Source organism: Ornithorhynchus anatinus, chromosome 2, assembly GCF_004115215.2.
Source record: "Ornithorhynchus anatinus isolate Pmale09 chromosome 2, mOrnAna1.pri.v4, whole genome shotgun sequence".
Lineage (NCBI taxonomy): Eukaryota > Metazoa > Chordata > Mammalia > Monotremata > Ornithorhynchidae > Ornithorhynchus > Ornithorhynchus anatinus.
Genome location: NC_041729.1, coordinates 171,585,683 through 171,608,920, shown reverse-complemented (window position 1 = coordinate 171,608,920; position 23,238 = coordinate 171,585,683). Strand labels below are relative to the sequence as shown.

At 48.6% G+C, this 23,238-nt stretch overlaps 1 protein-coding gene across 1 annotated transcript in view; it reads right to left on the bottom strand.

The window, feature by feature from the left end:
* The window catches only part of LOC107546901 (maltase-glucoamylase, intestinal-like), an 83,320-nt gene that overhangs the window by 36,019 nt on the left and 24,063 nt on the right, over window positions 1–23,238 (bottom strand). Inside the window, exons 12-23 of the mRNA XM_039914777.1 lie at window positions 23,020–23,104; window positions 20,740–20,857; window positions 19,205–19,376; window positions 17,143–17,259; window positions 15,218–15,372; window positions 14,548–14,632; window positions 13,720–13,785; window positions 10,778–10,902; window positions 10,075–10,183; window positions 8,223–8,384; window positions 2,119–2,271; window positions 197–394 (exon numbers count right to left, since the gene is read on the bottom strand). Coding sequence (XP_039770711.1) covers window positions 197–394; window positions 2,119–2,271; window positions 8,223–8,384; window positions 10,075–10,183; window positions 10,778–10,902; window positions 13,720–13,785; window positions 14,548–14,632; window positions 15,218–15,372; window positions 17,143–17,259; window positions 19,205–19,376; window positions 20,740–20,857; window positions 23,020–23,104 — 1,545 coding nt within the window. The remainder of the gene's footprint in view (window positions 1–196; window positions 395–2,118; window positions 2,272–8,222; window positions 8,385–10,074; window positions 10,184–10,777; window positions 10,903–13,719; window positions 13,786–14,547; window positions 14,633–15,217; window positions 15,373–17,142; window positions 17,260–19,204; window positions 19,377–20,739; window positions 20,858–23,019; window positions 23,105–23,238) is intronic.

Genomic DNA, 23,238 nt, shown 5'->3' with positions numbered 1-23,238 from the left:
TTGTCACCCTCCATGCCCCTACAGGACCAGCTGGATGGGGACAAGAAGGCACGAGCAACATGGCACCAGTCACTGGCGCTAGAATCAACTCCTCCTAGCAGATCCCCGGTCCAGCAGTGTCAGGCTTGATGCTCGTCTGTCATTCCCAACAAGAGATCCACCACCGCCACTGTGCCCAACCATGCCTGAAACGAACCTTAAACTGCAGCAGGCTGCTTGTGTGGTATTTCACTTCCAGCCGCAGAGTGGTGATGGACTCCAGAGACCTGAAGGTGGGACGATCGTTGAGGGTGAGGTCCGCAGTGATCCCCGCTGAATCAATCTGAAGGTTGCTGGTGGTGAATTTCGGGATGGAGTCATAGAAACAGGAAGGAACTCCAGGGCTGGAGCTGCTCTGTTATGAGAACACGAGTTCTCTGTCAGTGGGGGACATATGAGACTGGATCTTGCAGCTAGGCATGAGATCATTAGTGCTGCTGTTTCATGTTTATCAAGCACACATCGTGTGCCAGGTAATCAACCCACAGGTACAAACCTTAATCCTGCTATCAAAGACCATCTTTATAGACACAACCACTCAGTCGAAGTGAGAAGCAAAGTGGCTTAATAATAACAATGACAATAGTAATTATGGTATTTGTTAAGCGCTTACTATGTGCCAAGCACTGTTCTAAGCGCTGCGGTAGATACAAGGGAATCAGGTTGTCCCACACGGGACTCACAGTCTTAATCCCCATCTTACAGATGAGGTAACTGAGGCCTAGAGACATTAAGTGACTTGTGAATTAAGTAAGGTCACAATCACACAAGTGGTAGATCTGAGATTAGAACCCACATCCTCTGACTCTCCCACCCCTGTGAGCCTGTCATTGGGCAGGGATTGTCTCTGTGTGTTGCCGAATTGTACATTCCAAGTGCTTAGTACAGTGTTCTGCACATAGTAAGCGCTCAAGAAATACTATTGAATGAATGAATGAAACTCATGCTCTTGCCACTAGGCCATGCTGCTTCTCTATTAAGAAGACCATACCCCTGGGAGTCAGAGGAGTTGGTTCTAATTCCAGTTTAGCCGTTTGCGGCTGGGTGGCCTTCAGCAGATCACTTAACTTCTTTGGATATCAATTTCCTCATTTGAAAAATGGAATTTTGATACCTGTACTCCCTCCTATTTGGACTATAAGCCCCTAGTTGGAGAAGGGATGTGCCCAACCTGATTATCATTTATGTACCTCAGCACTCAGGACAGTGCTTGGCACATAGTATGTGTAACAAATACCACAATTAATTTGATTAGTTACTCTTGAGGGTGACTTGATAGTCTAATGAAGAGATTCAGAGGTATTTATACATCCTTTAGATGGCTTTAATGAAAAGAGGCCAAGACAGATAATAACAAAAAAAAACCCAAAACAGGAAAAGTCAAGTAGAAAAGCAGGGAAGAGAGAGAGAGAGGATCTGCTTTTTCTTCCTTTGATATTATTTTCTTTCGCGTGAAGAGATAAAGAGAGCTGGAGAGCGTGAATTGTGGAGGAAAATCAGGGAATAAGGAGAGTGGGGAGAGCTGTGGTGGAGTTGAGGGCAAGACTGGAGAAGAAAATGAGAGAGACACTGGACAAAATGGAAAAAAGAGAAAAAACACAGAATCTTTTAGGATCAAGAAATTATTATTCCTATCTGCAGAGATGAGTGGAATACAGAGAAAAAATATAGAAAAAGAGAAGGGAATTTTCATAGGCTTCAAAGCTATCAAGTGCTTCTTCAGCCTCTGCCAGAAATAAAGAACTTAACAGGGGGTTTAGGAGAGGGCCAGGTAGATCCAATTCTGCCCTCGCATCACCAAGGACAGAGAAAACTGCAGCAATGTCATCTTTTCTTCTACATTAAAGGGATTTTATAAAGTTAATCATCAATTAGCAATCATAGAAGAAGACACAGACCCATCTCCAGGTCATTTGTACTCTCCCAAGCATTTAGTACAGTGCTCTACACACAATTAAGTGCTCAATAAACACTGCTGATGCATAGGAGTCAAGTGTCCTTAGTGGAAAGGCCAAGGTTCCTCTCCGTTTTAATCATTTTTCAAATTAGCCAAGTAACCTTTTGTGGTATAATTCATACCTCCCAGATACACTTCTGATCTTCACAGCTATCTTTGGAGACATTTGTTTGTCCAGGTAAACAGTCAAATCTCTCCTCGTTGGTATAAGTGAACTGCCATTTCACAGTGTAACATTCTCCCAGGGAAAGATTGAGCTCTTTGAGGTAAATGACCTGAAAACAGAGAGGAAGTCATAGACCCAACACAAACCCAGACCTTGTTGGAGGTCACATCACCTCACAGGAACACAACCAGGATGGTTTGTCACCCAGAAGCTACTTTAGTTTATGGCTGTGTTCCCGAGGCACAGGACCCTCTACAAAACTTCAGGGTTTGCTTGACAGGGTTAACAAAATGATGATCTTGGACAATAAACTAGATCAAACAGTGGCCTCCACCCTGGTCCAGGAAGTTGTCATATCCCATCTTGACTACTGCATCAGCCTCCTGGCTGACCTCCCTGCCTCCAGCCTCTCCCCTCCCCATTCCACATTCTGCAGATGATTTCTCTAAAACATCATTCTGTGCACGTTTACACACTCCTCAAAAGTCTCCAGTGGTCACCCATCCTTGTCTGCATCTAGTAGAAACTCTCAATCACCTTTCCCCAGCAACCTACTCTAGCCCCTTTCCCACTACAACATAGCCCGCATACTCCACTCCTCTAACAGCAACCTCCTCACTCTTTCTTTCTTGATTACAACTTCTTGTTCACACCCTCTCCTCTGCCTAGAATTCCTTCCCATTTCACATCCAGCAAACCACTCCTCTTTCCACCTTCAAAGCTCTTCCGCAATGATTTCTCCTCCAGAAGGCCTTTCCTGATTACCCTCTAATCTCCTCACCTTAAATTCCTCTAAGATGTCATGTCAGCACTTGAGTATTTAAGACTCTCCACCCTCCACCCCTACGTAGCACTTCTGTACGTATCTTTAGAGTCTGTTAAGAGAAGCAGCATGGCATAGAGGACATAGCAAGAGCCTGGGAGTCAGAGGTCATGGGTCGTAATCTCGGCCCCACCACTTGTCTGCTGTGTGACCTTGGCCAAATCACTTAACTTGTCTGTGCCTCAGTACCTCATCTGGAAAATGGGGATTGAGACTGAGCCCCACGTGGGAAAGGGACTGTGTCCAACCTGATTTACTTGTATCCACTCCAGTGCTTGATTTGTACATTCCTAGAGCTTAGTACAGTGCTCTGCACATAGTAAGTGCTCAATAAATACTATTGAATGAATGAATGGCACATAGCACTAAACAAATATTATTATTATTATTAATCATAATAATTCCTCTTGCCTATAACTGATTTCAGTAGCTGTCTCCCCTTCTAGATTGTGAGCTCCTAGGGGGCAGGAATTGGCTCTACTAAGTTTACTGTACTCTGCCAAATGCTTAGGAAGTACTCTGAATATAGTAGATGCACAGTAAATATTACTGATTGATAGATTTGTCATCTTGTGACTAGACTATTGCTTCAACCGCCTCACTGGTCTCCCTGACTCCAATCTTTCCCACTCCAATATACCTATTACAATCAGCACTTGGATTTGCTCCTTTTTTTCACCACTCCCTTAGCTCCACAGTGCTTATTTACATATCTGTAATTTATTTAATGTATATTAATATCTGTTTCCCCCGCTAGAATGAATGCACACTGTAGGCAGGAATGTGTCTATTAACTCTGTTATACTGTTAGTACACTGTTCTGAACACAGTAAGCACTCAATAAATATGATTGATTGATTGACTCAGCAGGGCGATCATCTCCTTGAAATGTCATGATAGGTGGATGCTCCTCCATTGGCCTCCCATTTTTCTCCACTTCAAGCAAAATCTCTTCACAATTGGCTTCCAGTTTCTCCACCAGCTTTGCCTTTCTTTCAGATATCAGATATTCTCTTTTACTACTCCCCAGCTAGTTCTCTCCAGCCAGTCTTCTAACTGTACTCTCTCTTGCCCTTCCTTATCTTCATTTCCTCACTCATGGTGGTCCCCGAGTCTGGAACACCCTCTTTCTGCATTCTTGACAGACCACAGCTCTCCCCACTTTCAATGTCTTCTTCAAAATTCCACTTCAACCAACAAGGCTTCCCTAATTAATTTCTTAGCATCCCAAGTGGACAAAACCATCAGCAATCCCCAGCAAGTATACAGTTATTTATAAACACCATGAGCATTTTGGTATGTATGCTATTCAATTATACATTTGATTATTTATTTTGTACATTCCTGTATTTTTTGTGTTTGTATTCCCCATTCCAGGTTCAGGGAACCCTATTTATAGGTAAAAAATGTTCCATTTCTTTGGTCTGCATTTCTCAAGTACTTAGTACAGAACACTGCATTAAGTGGGTGCCGAAGACATACTATTACTACTTCTAACATTATTTATTCTGATTACTGTCTTTGTAAATATTTTTACATCTGCACTCCGTTGAGTGTAAGCTCTTTGTGGGTAGGGAAACAACCTTCTTTTATATTTTCCCAAGTACTTAGTACCCAGAAAGTACTCAATAAATGTAATAAATACCATTACTACTATTACTTCTATTTAACTTAGTGGCTAGAGCACGGGCCTGAGAGTCAGAAGGATATGGATTCTAATTCATTCATTCAATCATATGTATTGAGAGCTTACTGTGTGCAGAGCACTGAACTAAGCACTTGGGAAAGTACAATACAGCAATAAACAGTGACAGTCCCTGCCCACAATGAGCTCGCAGTCTAGAGGGAGGGAGGGAGACATCAAAACTAATAAGCAAACAGCAATATAACTAAATTTACAGAGATATACATAAGTATCGTGGGGTTGGGAACGGGGGAAGAGCCAAGGGAGCAAGCAACGGTGACACAGAAGGGAGTGGGAGATGAGGAAAAGTGGGGCTTAGTCTGGCAAGGCCTCTAGGAGGAGATGTGACTTCAGTAAGGTTTTGAAGGGGCCGAGAGTAATTGTTTGGCAGATTTGAGGAGAGAGGGCATTCCAGGCCAGAGGTAGGATGTGGGCCAGCGGTCAGTGGTGAGAGTGGCACAGTGTCAGATTATTCATTCCTTCACTAGTATTTATTGAGCGCTTACTATGTGCAGAGCACTGTACTAAGCACTTGGAATGTACAAATCGATAACAGATACAGTCCCTGCCCTGGGTGAAGTATGCTAGCTGGATTGTAGAAGGAGAGAAGCGAGGTGAGGTAGGAGGGAACAAGGTGATGATGAGGAGTTTTTGTTTCAAATAGAGGTGGATAGGCAACCACTGGAGATTTTTGAGGATAATACTAATAATGATAATAATAATGGTATTTGTTAAGCGCTTACTATGTGCCAAGCACTGTTCTAAAAAGCAGCGTGGCTCAGTGGAAAGAGCATGGGCTTTGGAGTCAGAGGTCATGAGTTCCAATTCCAGCTCTGCCACTTGTCAGCTGTGTGACTGTGGGCATGTCACTTAACTTCTCTGTGCCTCAGTTACCTCATCTGTAAAATGGGGATTAAGATTGTGAGCCCCACGTGGGACAACCTGATTCCCCTGTGTCTACCCCAGCGCTTAGAACAGTGCTCTGCACATAGTAAGTGCTTAACAAATACCAACATTATCATTATTATTATTATTATTACAAGACAACCAGGTTGTTCCATGTGGGGTTCACAGTCTTAATCACCATTTTACAGTTGAGGTAACTGAGGTCCAGAGAAGTTAAGTGATTTGCCCAAGCTTACATAGCAGACAAGTGGCAGAGCTGGGATTAGAACCCACATCCTCTGACTCCCAAGCCCATGCTCTTTCCACTGAGCCACCCTGAGGAGGGGGCTGACATATCCCGAATGTTTCTATAGAAAGATGATCCAGGCAGCGGAGTGAAGTATGGATTAAAGTGGGGAGAGGAAGGAGGTTAGGAGGTCTGTAAGGAGGTTGATGCAGTAATGTAGGCAGGTTAGAATGAGTGATTGAATTAACGTGGTAGCGGTTTGGAAGAAGAGGAAAGGGCAGATCTTGGCGATGTTGTGAAGGTGGGACCGACAGGATTTGGTGATGGATTGAATATGAGGGTTGAATGAGAAAGAGGAGTCAAGGATAACACCAAGGTTCTGGGTTTGTGAAATGGGAAGGATGGTGGTGCCATCTACAGTGATGGGAAAGTCTGGGAGAGGAAAGGGTTTGGGTGGGAAGATAAGGAGCTCTGTTTGGGGCATGTTATGTTTAAGGTGACAAGAGGATATCCAAGTAGAGATGTCTTGAAGGCAGGAGATGTGAGTCTGGAGAGAGGGAAAGAGATGAGGGGAGAAGATAGAGATTCGGGTATCATCTGCATAGAGATGGTAGTTGAAGCTGTGGAGCAAATGAATTCTCCAAGGAATGAGTGTAGATGGAGTATAGAAGGGGATTGGAAACTGAACTTGGAGGGACCCCCACAGAGGGAGAGGAGGAGCCCATGAAGGACACTGAGAATCAATGGCCAGAGAGATAAGAGGAGAACCAGGAGAGCACCAAGTCAGCAAAGCCATGGTTAGATAATGTTTCCAAGAGAAGGGGGTGGTCTGCTGTGTCAAAGGCAGCTGAGAGGTCGAAGAGGATTAGGATGGAAAAGAAGCCATTAGGTTTCACTAGGAGATGAGTGGTAACCTTTGAAAATGGGGATGGATGCCAGATTGGAGGGGGTCCAGGAGAAAATCGAAGAAGGTCCAGGAGAAAACTGGAGGAGAGGAATTTGAGGCAGCGGGTGTAGGCGACTTGCTCAAGGAGTTTGGAGAGGAATGGTAGGAGGGCGATGGGACAGTAATTGTAGGGAGCTGTGGGGTCAAGGGAGGCTTTTTTTAGGATGGGGGAAACATAGGTATAATAATAATAATGTTGGTATTTGTTAAGCGCTTACTATGTGCCGAGCACTGTTCTAAGCGCTGGGGGAGATACGGGGTCATCAGGTTGTCCCACGTGGGGCTCACAGTCTTCATCCCCATTTTACAGATGAGGTAACTGAGGCACTGAGAAGTGAAGTGACTTGCCCACAGTCACACAGCTGGCAAGTGGCCGAGCCGGAATTCGAACCCATGACCTCTGACTCCAAAGCCCGTGCTCTTTCCACTGAGCCACGCTGCTTCTCAATGTTTGAAGGCACTGGGGAAGAAGCCATTGGAAAGTGAACTGTTGAAGTTAGAGAAGCAGCGTGGCTCAGTGGAAAGAGCACGGGCCCTAGAATCAGGGCTCATGAGTTCGAATCCCAACTCTGCCACTTGTCGGCTGTGTGACTGCGGGCAAGTCACTTAACTTCTCTGTGCCTCAGTTCCCTCATCTGTAAAATGGGGATTAAGACTTTGAGCCCCACGTGGGACAACCTGATTCCCCTATGTCTACCCCAGCGCTTAGAACAGTGCTCGGCACATAGTAAGCGCTTAACAAATACCAACATTATTATTATTATTATTAGATTAGGAGACCAAGAAGCAGGTGTGAATTCAACCCCAGATACTGCAAGTAGCCAGACATCAGAATGGCAAAGGCAATCTTTACTGCAGAAAGCCTGGAAGGAAGTATTGGTCCCACAGAGGTCTTTCTAGCTAGACTCGTACAACAGACCAGAAAATCTCAACAATAGCAGATTCAGTTCTCCTGGTTGTACGAGAAGCAGCACGGCTCATTGGAAAGAGCACGGGCTTTGGAGTCAGAGGTCATGAGTTTGAATCCCAGCTCTGCCACGTGTCAGCTGTGTGACTGTGGGCAGGTCACTTAACTTCTCTGTGCCTCAGTTACCTCATCTGTAAAATGGGGATTAAGAATGTGAGCCCCACGTGGGACAACCTGATTGCCCTGTGTCTACCCCAGAGCTTAGAACAGTGCTCTGCACATAGTAAGCGCTTAAAAAATACCAACATTATTATCTCCAGTGAAGCTTGGACTGGGGAAAACGAGGCTGCAGCACACACCCCTTGAATCATGCCATTCACTTGTGCACAACCGTTTCTTGTGCCATCTAATTGTTTCCAATCCAGGCAGATGCACACGGTCAAAAGGAAGTTCCTGAGCCCTAAACAGCATTCTGCCTCAAACACGGGGTGATAGCACCCGTGATGGAAGAACCAGGTAGGAGTCCCTAACACAGAGGTAAGTACCCTGTCTTTAGATGCTCTCTTACCTTTGATTCATCATCATAGGAGATATTGATACCTGACATGTTGACACCATTGATTAGTATGACATCAGGCTTCTTGGTCATTCCAAGAATTCTAATTTCCTCAAATTTTAAATCTGTTGGGCTACTGCTCCAATTTTTCACCACTGTCAAATTTAAGGAGTTCTGAAAATCACACAGAGATAGGACTCAATTAGACCTCCAAGTAATCCTTTTTCCATTTTATCCACCCTGAAAACCTTTGCCAAACAATGATAATGTTCTAGTCCTGGCTCCACCACTTGTCTACTGTGTGACCTTGGGGCAAGTCACTTGACTTCTCTGTGCCTCAGTTACCTCATCTGTAAAATGGGGATTGAGACAGAGACTGTGTCCAACCCGATTTGCTTGTATCCACCTCAGTGCTTAATACAGTGCATGCTTAATACAGTGCCTGGCACATAGTAAGCACTTAAATACCACAGTTATCATTATTCTTATTATAATGTGCAGTGAATAACCTGCTCGGAGTCAATCAATCAATGAGTGGTATTTATTGAGCTCTGACTGTGTGCAGACCACTGTACTTGGCACTAAGGAGATTAGAATACACAGAGGTTGAAGACACATTCCCTGACCACAAGAAGCTTACTGTTTAGTGGCAGAGACAGACACGAAAATAAATTATGGATATGTACATAAGTGCTATGGCATTGAGGGTGGGGTGAACATCTCTCGCCCTTCTCTGTGTCTTTAACACATGGATTTATGTTCCATCTGATTTGAGCTTGTGTAGGAAGACAGCTGGTTGAGCCCCCAAAGTCCTGGCTTTTTCTTTGACACATGATAAATGTGCCCATATTCTGGCCAAGGAGAAAGCAGACCCTGGGTGCTGAGACTGTATGCAACCTAATTAATGTGTATCTGTAAGAGGGCTTAGAACGGTGTTTGACATAAGCTAAGCACTCAACAAATACCAGGAAAATAAATGCATACTTACATCTTTAACTGAGAATGTATAAATATAGTTCTTTGTAAAATCTAAGTGATGGAAAAGAAAAGCACTAGTTAAAATGGGTGACAGAAGAACACAGACTGGATCCTGTACTTGGGATGACTCCTGGCTGGGGTAGGGTGTTCTGACACCACGGTGCAGGTGGGACACCTCCAAAGAATTGGGGTCTGTCATCATTCTTTAGACCTCGTTAATGTCCTGAACAACCTTAAGCAAATAAGTGGCCAGCTGCTGAATGCAGTTCCCTTGGTCACTGGACAGAGTCACAAGGGCTGCCAGGTGCAGGTCCCTTGGCCAGTGGGCAGGGTCACATGGGCTGCTGAGTACAATCTCCTTGGCCGATGGGCAGGGTCATGTAGGGATGGAAAGTCTGCCTTGGGTCAGGACACTATATTGAAGAGGAGGATGAAGAAAGCCTGGACTAGATGGCTCTTCTTCTCCTCTTCATCCTCCTCCTTGTCCTCTTCCTCCTCCTCATCCTCCTCTTCCTCATCTCACCCCTACTTCTCCCCCTTCTCCTTCTCCTCCCCCTCCCTATAATTCCCACTTCCCTTGGCCCTGCCCCACGTTTCCGGGCCCTCCCTTTCCTGTTTAGGGTCCCAGGTGTAATAGGTGAGAGTCCACATAACTCCCCAGCAACCCTACCATCCTGGAACGCCAAAGATGGGGGGCAGAGAGGAAGAGGAGGAGGAGGAGAGCCACAAAGCAGAGAAGGGAAAGCTGTATCAGTGGTATGACAAAACCCCCGATCAGACACCCGGGCATGCCTGGGCCTACATGGGGCTGGACTGTGGGCTGGCATCCCCTGACCAGACAGCTGGGCACCCCTAGACTGGGCCAGGATTGGGCTGAGGTAGCCACATGGGGTGAGCTGAGTGCACCTCGACTTTGTCCATCATCCCAGAACAGCATCCCCTCCGCCTTCTTCTGGTAGTTGAGGGCAACGATGAGACCGAGTGCTCCCAGGCGGCTGGAAGATAGAGTGGTTAGCTCGTAGCATCCTACCAGTGGTGGTGGGCGGCAGCAGCAGAGCAGTCCACTTCCATGTGGCTTCATACCCACAGACATGGCCATTGGGCTTGAGGATATCACTCACAACCCCCGGAGGCTACAGAAATTACTGTACAGGCTGGCACGGCCATACTAGTGACTGGGATCCTGGTTCGGAGAACCCTGGTGGTCTTCGCTTCTCCGCTCCTGGGGCAGGGTTCGGGGTGACAGGGTCAGGGCAGAGGTGGAGGGGGGCATGGGAGTGGGGATGTGGGAGTGTGGGGGTGGGTCAGGGAAGGGGCAGCATGGAGTGGAGGAGGGATGAAGGCCACGGTGCAGGGCCAAAAACTAGCACATGCAGACTTCCCAGCAGTGTTAGGGAGGTGGGTCTCCAAGCCAGAGGGTGCTGTGGCTGCCCCTTCTGCTGCCAGGCCATTAGTCCCCCACAGCTTCCTGCGGTGAGCACAGACTCACCCACCCCCTCCAAGGGACCTGGCAGCCACAGCCACACCCCTGGGTAGCCGCGGCCACAGCCCACAGTGGCTGCACCCATATCTCGCACTGCCCGCGTTACCTGAACACTGTGTTGTTGCTGGGCTGCTGGAAGGGGAAGATGTAGCCCGCTCTTAGGTGCAGCCCAATCTTGTCCTGGGGGAGGGTCAGGTTCACCCACTGTTTCCTCCAAGGGCTGGCAGCCCCCTGGTGCACACAGAGGGAAGCAATGGTTTAAACCGCGGGCACCCACTCTCATTCTGGAGGCCAAAGTCCATGAGTGCTGCGATAGCTGACTGGGGCGGCTGGAGTGTCCAGTGAGTGAGGGGGATCCAGGGCAAGGACCCAAGAGGCATAAGATGTGGACCATTTTAGTCAGGTACCAGTCACCATGACAGGGAAGCCCCGGCTCTGGAGGCTCTTGAGAAGCAGCGTGGCTCAGTGGAAAGAGCACGGGCTTTGGAGTCAGAGGTCATGAGTTCGAATCCCAGCTCTCCCACTTGTCAGCTGTGTGACTGTGGGCAAGTCACTTAACTTCTCTGTGCCTCAGTTACCTCATCTGTAAAATGGGGATTAAGACTGTGAGCCCCACGTGGGACAACCTGATTCCCCTGTGTCTACCCCAGCGCTTAGAACAGTGCTCGGCACATAGTAAGCGCTTAACAAATACCAACATTATTATTATTATTATGTCAGTCAAGAGGGCAGCTTCACTCAACCTGACCTTCCCTCATGGCCAACACTTTCATTCTGCAGAAGGAATTCTGCCATATTCTCCCTGCATCTCCTCATCTAATCCCACTACCTTCATAGCAGTGGCTAACACATATTCCATTGCTCTCCCGAGAGAAAGGATTTATTTATTGCTATCTTGATTCTATTTATTGCTATTGTTCTTGTCTGTCCATCTCCCCCGATTAGACTGTAAGCCCGTCAAAGGCCAGGGACTGTATCTGTTACCGATTTGTACATTCCAAGTGCTTAGTACAGTGCTCTGCACATAGTAAGAGCTCAATAAATACTATTGAATTAATGAATGAATAAAAAGGGAAAGGAGATGGAGGTAAAAGGCGTGTTAATGGGGAGGGTGTTATAAAAACACCCACAGGGACGCTGAGCTAGGCTACTAACTCAGGTCATTGGTCATGGGTTCTAATCCCAGCTCCTTCGCTTGTCAGCTGTGTGACTTTGGGCAAGTCACTTCACTTCTCTGTGCCTCAGTTCCCTCATCTGTAAAATAGGGATGAAGACTGAGAGCCCCACATGAGACAACCTGATCACTTTGTAGCCCTCCCAGCGCTTAGAACAGTGCTTTGCACATAGTAAGTGCTTAACAAATGCCATTATTATTATCATTATTATTATTACTAAAACAATCTGACAGAGATACCAAGCTGTGGGCAGAGACATTTTCGCAGGTATTTTGTCCCACACTGTTCTACACCACTCTCTCCACCACTGAGGCATTACTAAGATCACATCTCCTCCAAGAGGCCTTCCCCATTTAAGCCTCATTTTCCCCGGCTTGCTCTCCCTTCTATGCGTTCTATGCACTTGAATCGACATTTGATATTAGTCTCACCCCCAACCCCACAGTACTTATGTACATATCTTTAAATTATATGTAATAAATTACTTTTTTATTCATAGTAATGTCTGTCTCGACCTCTAGACTGTAAGCTCATTAAAGGCAGGGAACGACTTGGCCAATTCGGCTGTACTGTACTCTCCCAAGTGCTTAGTATAGTACTCTGCACAGTGTACACACTCAATAAATACCATTGATTGACTGAATGATTGATTTTCACTGACACTGATTACAGCCTGTGGCCCAAAGCCTCTTACTGCAGGAAGATTCAGCAAGTTCCAGGTTTCACTAGTGGGTCAGGTTAGTTTAGAAACCGTCTGGGTTCGAGAGAACCTGTTCCATTCATCAACTGCTTTGCAGAATGTGAGAGTGTTGGCTTGTTCTGGTCTCCCACAATGACTATGCTTGCCAGAACACTGAAAACAAATACTGCAACAAAAGAAGTTGTACTGAAGCCACATCTTGTTTTCTGGCCCTGATTGTATCTCACCTTCCAGAGCCCCAGCTATCCAGCTCCCTCATGTCCCCAGCTGTCCAGCCCCCAGGCCCTCAGCCACCCCAGGTCTCCATCCATCTAGCACCCATTTCCTCAGCTGTCTAGCCCCCCTTTCCCCAGCCAGCCAGTATTGAGAGGATTCCATCCAGAACTTTGGGTCCTGGGGCAGTCATAGCTAGAGCTGGTGCAGATAAGGATGTGTCCATATGACCCTGCCCCTCCATCGCCCCCCTGCCCCACATTCCGATTGGCTCAGCAACTAATCATTCAATCAACAGTAAATATTGAGTATTTATATATTGATTATTTTCTGTGAGCAGGGCACTGGGCTAAGTTATTCTGTGGAGACTGCAGAATTCCCAAATGGGGGCTGGAGGCTGAGAATGGCTCTCCTTCCCTAAGCCCAGAATGCCTCAGTGCCCAGGATATTCCCAGAGTCAGCAGGGCTGGGTCAGGGAGATGGCTGTGGGAGGAAAATCCCCATTGCAACTTAATCATCAGGCAGAAGAGCTGCTCTAAGTCTCCCTCAGTCATCCTGGAGGCAGAGGGAGTGGTGACTGGACCCAGAAACTCCAGCCCTGCCTGGGCCTAGGAGCACATGGACCAGAAACCTCAGCCCTGATTGGGGCAAGGGGCAAAAAGACTCAGAAACTGCAGCCCTGCCCAGGGTTGGGGCACAGGGACTCAGCAACCCCAGCCTTGCCTAGGGCTAAGGGCACTGGACCCAGAAAACTAACCGTCCCTGGAGTTAGGGGTACGCAGTCCTGAAGACCCCAGCTTGCCCAGGGCTAGGAGCATTGAACCCAAGCCCCTAATCCTGCCTGGGACTAGGGGCCCAGGTGCTCAGAAAGCCCAAACCTTCCTGCATGGCTGCTAGGCCAGTGAAATACTGAGCCAGCTGCCAGCATGGCACGACTCAGCATTGCTGGTCTCCACTCACCGTCTCCAGGTCATACCAGGTGGCGTCGGGCATGTAGGCTCTGACTTTGTTCCCAGAGGGAAGCAGCTTGGCCTGATGGGAAGAGCACAGGCCTGGAAGTCAGAGGACCTGAGTTCTAATCCCAGCTCCATGACGGAACTGCTGTGCATTTGAGTGAGTCACTTAGCTTCTCCGTGACTCAGTTCCCTCATCTGTAAAATGGGGAGTCACTACTTGTTCTCCCTCCTACTTAGACTTGGAATCCCAGGTGGGACCTGATGATCAAGTATTTATCCCAGTGCTTAGCACAGCCAAGCATATAGTAAGTGCTAACAAGTACAACAGTTATTAACATTATTGTTCCCCTGTGGCAGAGGAAAGGAGGTAGAGACACAGCCCCTGTTATCTGGGATCATGGAGGGGTAGGATCATGGGGGAGGGGGCCTCTGTTTGTTTACAAAGAAACCAAGGGGCCTTGGAAAGCCCAGGACAGCCTGTGGAGCCAGAGCCTCGCAGTGCCCACAGCTGGACTGGGTCATGTCTATGTCACCCCAAGTTTACTGGAAAAACACCCAAACATCACCAGGAAGTTAGAGTGACAACAGTCCGGGGGAGCTACTGGGAAGAGGAGGAGAAGAAAGTGGGAGGCAAACCCATGTAGGGTCAGCAAGGTGATCTCCACTGAGACTCCCTGATTCCCCCCATTCCTTGGGCCCTATGCCCCTGGCCACTCTGCCCAGGGGACCTCAGGCCACCAGCGTGTTCCCCAGGGATCAGACAACACGGAAGGACGGGAGCTCACCTGGCCCCGTCAGGTGGCCGGCAGGGGAAGACCAAGAACAAACATACCGGGTAGAGCACAGGAGTGATGAGGAGTCCAGGGCCCCACAGGAACTGCTCGTGTACGTCCCATGTGGCTTCATCCCAATAGAACCTAAATGGGAGGACGTGAGTGATGGGGAGAGAGCTGGCCCACGACCACCAGGACCGTGGCCAGAATGGCCGATCTGTATCCTCCACAACAGGACCCTGGCTCTAGGAGTCTGATCTCCCCTACAGCTGTAGCCTCGGCCTGGGGAGTCTGATCTCTCCTAGAACTGTGGCCGTGGGCCCAGAGTATGATCTCCCTTACTGTAGCTTCACCCTGGGCAGTCTGATCTCCTCTAGCACTGTAGCCTCGGGCAAAGGGGGTCTGAACTGCCATAGTACTCTAGCTTTGGCCCAGAGAGTCTGAGCTCCCCAAACATTGTAGCCTTTGCCTGGAGAGTCAAGCACTTAGTACAGTGCTCTGCATACAGTAAGCGCTTAATAAATGCGATTCAATGAATGAGTGTGTTCTCTCCTAGAACTGTGGTCTCGGCCCAGGAGTCCGATCTCCCCTACAACTGTAGCTTCAGTCTGGGGATTCTGATCTCCCCTAGCACTGTAGCCTTGGGCCAGGGACTCTGAGCTCCCCAAGAACTGTAGCTTCAGCCACAGAAGTCTTTTGTCCCATGAAGGCGGCCCCCGCTGAACTCACTCGTGCATCAAGGGCCTGGCCACAGTGCCTCCCTCAGTGTGTGCTTGGTAAAACAGGGTGTAAAGGTACGGCAGCAGACTGTAGCGGATGTTCAGGTAGTGCCGTGAGGAGTTGGCCAGGAGAGAGTCGGATCCAGAAGCGGCGGGATCCTGGTCCTGGAAGGCAAAGTGACATATCACAGGGAAATTTCCATAACAGCCTCTTCCTTGGTCTCCCAGCAAGGACAGGTGAGAGCAAGAAGCCAGAGATGGGAGAGTTGTGAATACTGAGGTCACCTTAGGAGGAGCAAAGGATAGAAGCTAGAGTTTAGAGGAAGAAAAGAGCAGTCAGAAAACCTGGTGGGGTGTCTTGCTTCTAACTGTGAGGAATTTCTGATGCAAAAAAAGGAGTACCAATGAAGTGTTTTTAAAGAGGGGAATGGTACCTTCAGAATGGGGTTTTGGAGACAACCCTGGCTCGGGAATTTAACAGACAGGAAGAGGAGGGGCTGCAGTCAGGGAAACCAGAAAGAAGGCTAATGCTGATAAGGGATGAGAGTCTGAACTGGAATGATGGTGCAAGAATTTGTTCTCGGTAGCTACACTTAAAGGTCACCTTATGCAATCTATGACCAAAACTGTTTTTTTTTCTTTTTTTAAAATGGTATTTGCTAAACAGTTACTATGTATCAAACACTGTTTTAAGAAATGAGGATGGAACAGTTAATTACTAGCTCACATGGGGCTTATGGTCTAAGGAGGAGGGAGAAAAGGTATTTAATCCCCATTTTACAGAAGAGGGAACTGAGGCACAGAGAAGCAAAGTGACTTGTCCCAGTTCATGAAGCAAACAATTGGCAGAGTTGGGATTAGAACCCAGGTCTTCTGACTCCCAGGCCCATGCTCTTTCATTCGTATATTCATTCATTCAATCATATTCGCTGAGTGCTTACTGCATGTAGAGCACTGTACTAAGTACTTGGGAGAGTACAATATAAGAATAAATAGACACATTCCCTGCCTACAATGAGCTTAGGCCATACTGCTTCATCCAGATCCTCAGAGCCAGGGACTTCATGGTAAACATGGAAGAGGATAATAATCTCCACAATCAAAGATGTCTGATCCCAAGGTCTCTAGGTCAGGAACTGTGGTCACAAGTAAACATGGTGATGGATAATGATGTCCATTATCATGGATGGATGGTTCCATGGCCCCTGGGCCAGGCACTGTGTCATAGGTAAAATCCCCGCTCCACCACTTGTCAGCTGTGTGACTTTAGGCAAGTCATTTAACTGCTCTGGGCCTCAGTTACCTCATCTGTAAAATGGGGATGAAGACTGTGAGCCCCACATGGGACCACCTGATCACCTTTTATCCCCCCCAGCGCTTAGAACAGTGCTTTGCACATAGTAAGTGCTTACCAAATACCAACATTATTATTATCATTATAATGATCCCTGTCATAATGAATGGACAGTCCCTGCATCCCTGGACCAGGCACCATGTTGACTGGCTCTATCAGAGGAATGGTGGAACTAGGCCTTGTTTCCCATGGAAAGTCCCATGGTCATTAGGTCATTACCCAGCAGCCTGACAGCATCTACACCACTACTCTGAGCCACATCAACTGTCTGGGGGCATCCTACAGAGTAGCTGAAAAATGGCCTCCCCACCTGCTTCACTGGCCCAAACCTTGCCCTCAGGCTATCTTGGCACCCCAGGCCCTCTGTAGGGTCTGGGTGGATGGAGAACTCCAGCCCTACTAGATGGCCAGGTGTGCCAGGAACCTTCCATGGGGGAGTCCCCAAAGACTCTGATACTGTCCTTCCACAGTGGTTGGCAGTTGACTGGAGTCAAATGACTGGGGAAAAGCAGTTCGAGCCAGATTACTGGTGCCTCAAAGGGCCTGGCGTCACTGGCAGAGCCAAATGCTGGGTGACTTACCAAATTCCCTTTCCCATTGTTATTCCTGGAAAATGGATAAAAAGCTCCCAGCTGCATCCAACGTAAGCACAGTTCGTCGGTGGTGTTGTCCCGGAATCCACAGATGTCTGCACCCACCTGGAAAGGCACAGAGAGGGCCAGGGCCCTTCAGGCTTCAGTCTTAGGCTTTGACTCCTCCTCCCCCTTATCTTTCTGCTTTCACCCTCAAAGTCTCCCCACTCCTGGGGATGTTCCCCGGTCCTCTCCTCGTCGGGGCTGGGAAGGTTTCCTGACTACTCAAGGCCTCACTTGACCCGATCGCAGGCCTGGACTTTGGAAGACTGGTCCCAGAGATTCGTGCTGGGGTTGGGGCTGCCAAGACAGTGATGGGGGAGGGTTTCTGAGTCCCCTCACCTGGGCTGGGGTGAGGGCTACCCAAATGGAGGTCAGGGAGGGTCTCTGGGCCCCAAGACCGGGATGGGGGAAAGGTTACCCATGCAGGGAAAGGAAGATGATCTCTGTGCTCCTGTACCAGGGCTGGGGTGAAGGCTGCCTATGTCAGGGTGTGGGAGGGTCTCTGGGCCCTCACTCCAAGGCTCGGGTTGGGGAGGGTCTCAGGGTCCCTGCGTCCAGGCAAGGGGTGAGGGCACACATGTTGGGATGGGGAAGGGTCTGTGGGCCCCTGCACTAAGGCTGGGGTGAGGGAGGGTTTCTGGTCTCTGGGAGTCAAAAGGACCTGGATTCTAATCCTGGCTCTACCATTCATTCATTAATTCAATAGTATTTATTGAGCGCTTACTATGTGCAAAGCACTGTACTAAGCGCTTGGAATGAACAAGTCGGCAACAGATAGAGACAGTCCCTGCCATTTGACGGGCTTACAGTCTAATCGGGGGAGACGGACAGACAAGAACAATGGCAATAAATAGAGTCAAGGGGAAGAACATCTCGTAAAAACAATGGCAACTAAATAGAATCGAGGCGATGTACATTTCATTAACAAAATAAATAGGATAATGAAAATATATACAGTTCAGCAGATGAGTACAGTGCTGAGGGGATGGGAAGGGAGAGGGGGAGGAGCAGAGGGAAATGGGGGGAAAAGAGGGTTAAGCTGTGGAGAGGTGAAGGGGGGGTGGTAGAGGGAGTAGAGGGAGAAGGGGAGCTCAGTCTGGGAAGGCCTCTTGGAGGAGGTGAGTTTTAAGTACGGTTTTGAAGAGGGGAAGAGAATTAGTTTGGCGGAGGTGAGGAGGGAGGGCGTTCCAGGACCGCGAGAGGACATGGCCCAGGGGTCGACGGCAGGATAGGCGAGACCGAGGGACGGTGAGGAGGTGGGCGGCAGAGGAGCGCAGCGTGCAGGGTGAGCAGTAGAAAGAGAGAAGGGAGGAGAGGTAGGAAGGGGCAAGGTGACGTAGAGCCTTGAAGCCTAGAGTGAGGAGTTTTTGTTTGGAGCGGAGGTTGATAGGCAACCACTGGAGGTGTTTAAGAAGGGGAGTGACATGCCCAGATCGTTTCTGCAGGAAGATAATAATAATGTTAATAATGTTGGTATTTGTTAAGCGCTTACTATGTGCCAAGCACTGTTCTAAGCGCTGGGGTAGACAGAGGGGAATCAGGATGTCCCACGTGGGGCTCACAGTCTTAATCCCCATTTTACAGATGAGGTAACTGAGGCACAGAGAAGTTAAGTGACTTGCCCACCAGTCACACAGCTGGCAAGTGGCAGAGCTGGGATTCGAACTCATGACCTCTGACTTCAAAGCCCGTGCAAGATGAGCCGGGCAGCGGAGTGAAGAATAGACTGGAGCGGGGCGAGAGAGGAGGAAGGGAGATCAGAGAGATCTGATCACTCAGACCACTTGTCTGCTGTGTGACCTTGGGTAAATCACTTCACTTCTCCCTGTGCCAGGGCTGGAGTGGGGGAAGATCTTTGGGCCTCTGCTCCAATGTTGGGGTGAGGGCCACTCATGTTGGGGTGGAGGAGGGTCTCTGGGCCACCGTGCCAGGGCTGGGGGCGGGGAGTGTCTCTGGACTTCCACGCTGGATTCTGCTAGTCCCAGTGGAGAGGAGTCAGAGCACTCACCAGGGGGATCCCAAACAGATTGAACTCGAGCATCCCGGGGATGGACCAGCGCAGGTCGTCCCAGGTGGCCGCGTTGTCCCCCAGCCAGTGGGCTGCAAACTTCCCAGAGCCGGCAAAGGTGGACCGTGTCAGGATGAAGCTTCTGTCAGTGGAGTTGATGCCCTGGGCAGCCCTGGCAGGAAAGGCAGCTGAGATGAGGAGCTGGTTGGGATGAGGGGGAGGTCAGGATGAGGGGGAGGTCAGGATGAGGAGGTGACTGGAAAGGGGGGCCTAAGGGACTTGATCTGAGCTGGCTTCTCCACAAAACAACTTTGTCTTCAGAAAATATAACATGGAAAGCCATATATCCCCCAAACCCCTTACACTCTTCCCCACTGCCCACCCTGGCCACTCTGACTGCTGTGGTCACTGATCCATAGCTGCCCGGGAGAGATAGCAGTAGGCCTTGGGTAGCATTAGGCCTTATTTCTCTGGATAACTGTATCCAGAAGCTGATGTTGGTGCCTTTCTCCTTCTGATTGCTCAGGACTAACCACATGGACCATGGACTGAAGGGACCATGTCATGCTCATAAGAAGGCTCAGGCATAACCTGGGCACAGCCTAGCTATTGCCATTGCTTAGTATTCCCAGAAGGCACATCCCTACCCCACCTCATCTCTATCTGATCCAATCAACATTCACTGCTTTCTTGACAGATGGAAGGGATGAGAGGAGGGAGGAGCCATGTGATACCCCATTGCCAAAGCACTGTCCCACAAGGCATGTAGCTATTTACCTGAGTTCTAGGTGAGCTAGCCACTGGACCCCACTGCCCACTTCTGCCTTTGCCCAATGCCTGCCAGCTGCCACCATGTAAAATGTAAACAGCAGGTCAGAGCCCAGCTCATAGTGGTGGCTGGGGATCGGTCTCGATGGAGGGGAAAGACCATGAATTTGCCTTTCTGGTGTCTTCAGACTCTGGGATTTGAGGATCTTTGTAAGTTGGAGCTAGGATTTGAGTTGCTTCAGAGTCAGGATACAGTCTTAATAATAGTAATAATAATAATAATGATAGTATTTGTTAAGCGCTTACTATGTGCCAGGCGCTGTATTAAATACTGGGGAGGGTACAAGCAAAGTGGGTTGGCTCCTGTCTCACATGGAGCTCACAGTCTCAAACCCCATTTTACAGATGAGGTCACTGAGGAGAAGTGAAGTGATTTGCCCAAAGGTCACACAGAAGTCCAGTGGCAGAGCCCAGATTAGAACCCAGGTCCTTCTGACTCCCAGGCCTGTGCTCTTGCCACTACGCCATGCTGCTTCTCACACGTTACTTCTTTATGGAGTGGACCTCAACAGGAAACCAGAACCAAACTTTTACTCCTTGGCGGCAGCCATCACAGCCTGGCTGTTTAGAGTAGGTGCTCAGTAAATCCTATAGAGGGATGGTGGTGGCCCCCATGGCCTCCTGCCAGACCCAGGCCAGGAGCCATGAGCGAGGGGGAGCAGAGGGCGGAGGCCCCTGCTCCGGGAAATGACACTGGACTGACTTACTCCTGAGTGGCAGCCACCATGGTGTGGCCGTACAGCCCGTGGAGGTCGTAGTGGAGGCCGCCATGCTGCACCGCATCCATGCACAATGTTCCGGAGAACAGCAGCCGGTCCACAACTCCTGCCAGAGATACGGCCCATGAGGACTCGGCCACCCTATCCCTTCACTAATGTCTTCTCACTCCGCCCCGTCCCCTAGTTCCAGGAGCAAAAATGGATCTCTCAGAGTGTTGGTCTTCTCCCGGGCCAAGTATTCAGATCCGCACCTCGGCCTACTGCAGGGAACATCTCTCTGGGGTCCTCCAACACCCCACCCCCATCAGAACCGGACTGGACTAGTCAGTGAACAAGGATTCTCCCAGTCTCCTTGCCTTGACTTCATTTGACTGTTAGCCCGTCAATTAGACTGTAAGCCTGTCTATTAGACTGTAAGCCCGTCAAACGGCAGGGACTGTCTCTATCTGTTGCCGACTCGTTCATTCCAAGCGTTTAGTACAGTGCTCTGCATATAGTAAGCGCTCAATAAATACTATTGAATTTGACACATAGATCTGGTTTGTCTGTGTTTTAGGGGGAGCAAATGATGCAGAGACTTAATGACCCAAGTCTTTGCAAGACCATGGGGTAATTCTCTCAGCAAAGGAGACTGAGCCAGCCAGGTAAACCAAGCCAAGACAGACTGTTCCAGGGTATAGGGCGGGGCATGTTCCTAGAGCCTTCACAAAGCAGAAGGCGGCAGACGGTCAGGAGCACACCCTCACCTGCCTTCGGGTCTGGCCAAGTCATGCGTGGGCACTCGCCAAGATATGCCAGTGCCTGGGTTCTGGGAAGCAGCCCTGCCTCGGAGGGCTACCAACATGGGACCTTCTGAGGGGGAGAGTTACAAAGTGGAAGGACCATCGTGTCACTGCCCAACCCTCAGTTCAGTGGGCCGGTGTCCTCCACAAGAGGTATCCCCCGGAGCAGCTCATGCCCCCAGCCCCGCCCAATCCATCAGAAACACATATGATCATGGGCCATCCAGGTTCACTCAGTGCCTCTGGGTCACCCTGACCCACAGAGCTTCTTGTCAGAGTTTTGCCTAAGAAACATAAAGAGCCCACAGCCACTATGTGCTCACTCTGGGCCAACAGGTGCGCTAAGCATTGTGGCAGAGTAGACAGAGGATAACCAGCTCAAGCATGGTCCCTGACACATATTCAGAGGGGAAGAGATCCCCTCATGGACCTGTGGAAAAGCTAAGACATTGGACTACTCTACCCCATCAAACAGATCATAGCTGTCTGGTGAGGATCAATTCTCCACCTGTTCTCTTCACATATTCATGTTTACGGTATGTTATAAAAGCACACTCTTCATTCCATCATATTTCACTACAAAAAAAAAAAAGTAATCCCCCAACAAGCCTCTGAGGCACTTGTATAAAGACACAAACACACACTCCCCTGCCTAAAATAATGATTTGACATAATACATCAAAGACCAAGTTCCTCTTTTAGTTTCATAACTCTCTTCCTACCCCAGAATACACACACACACACACACACACACACACTTCCTTTTTTTCTTCATATTCTGGAAATCAGTGTCTAAATTAGGTGATTGGCAGACAGAGAGTTGGGTCACTGCCCAGTTTTAAAATAGCCTTGCAGGCAAGTGCCTAAAAAGTATCGGCACCTAAAAAGAACCCTTCCCAGAGGTCCGCACATAGTCTAATACATCAAATCCGTATTAATCATAATTGTCTTAGCTGAACTGAATACATGTTGAGGGAGAGGGTCACGTTGATATGAGGGAGTCAGTGAGCCTGACCTGGGAATCATGAGCACATTTTGGACTCGCAACACTTGGTACAGTGGGTTACTCCCTGTGGCCACTCATTTAGTACTATTTCTGCTACTACTGAAATAGCACAGGTTTTATGTGTTTCCATCTGTATATACTGAGAACTTTTCATTCATTCATTCATTCAATAGTATTTTTTGAGCGCTTACTATGTGCAGAGCACTGTACTAAGCGCTTGGAATATACAATTCCACAACAGATAGAGACAATCCCTGCCCAATGACGGGCTCATGGTCTAAACGGGGGAGACATGCAGCAAAGCAAAACAGAACAAAACAAAAACAAGACAACATCATCAAGATAAATAGAATCAAGGAGATATATACCTCATTAACAAAATAAATAGGGTAATAAATTACTTATACAAATGAGCACAGTGCTGAAGGGAGGGGAAGGCGGAAGAGCAGAGGGTGTGGGGGGGCACGAGTAAGGACTTACTAGGATTGAAGGGAGGGTAGTTCATGTTGTTTACAAAGCAACCTTGATCGGAACCATTGACAAAGTTGGATGGAGCATTCATATCCTTAAAAGAGACAAAACACAAGCAGGAAGAGTTTTCTGCTTTAGCCATTTGGTTGTGGGCGATGTTGTGAAGGTGAGACCGGCAGTTTTTGTGACAGATTGGCTGTGTGACGTGAATGAGAGAGCAGAGTCAAG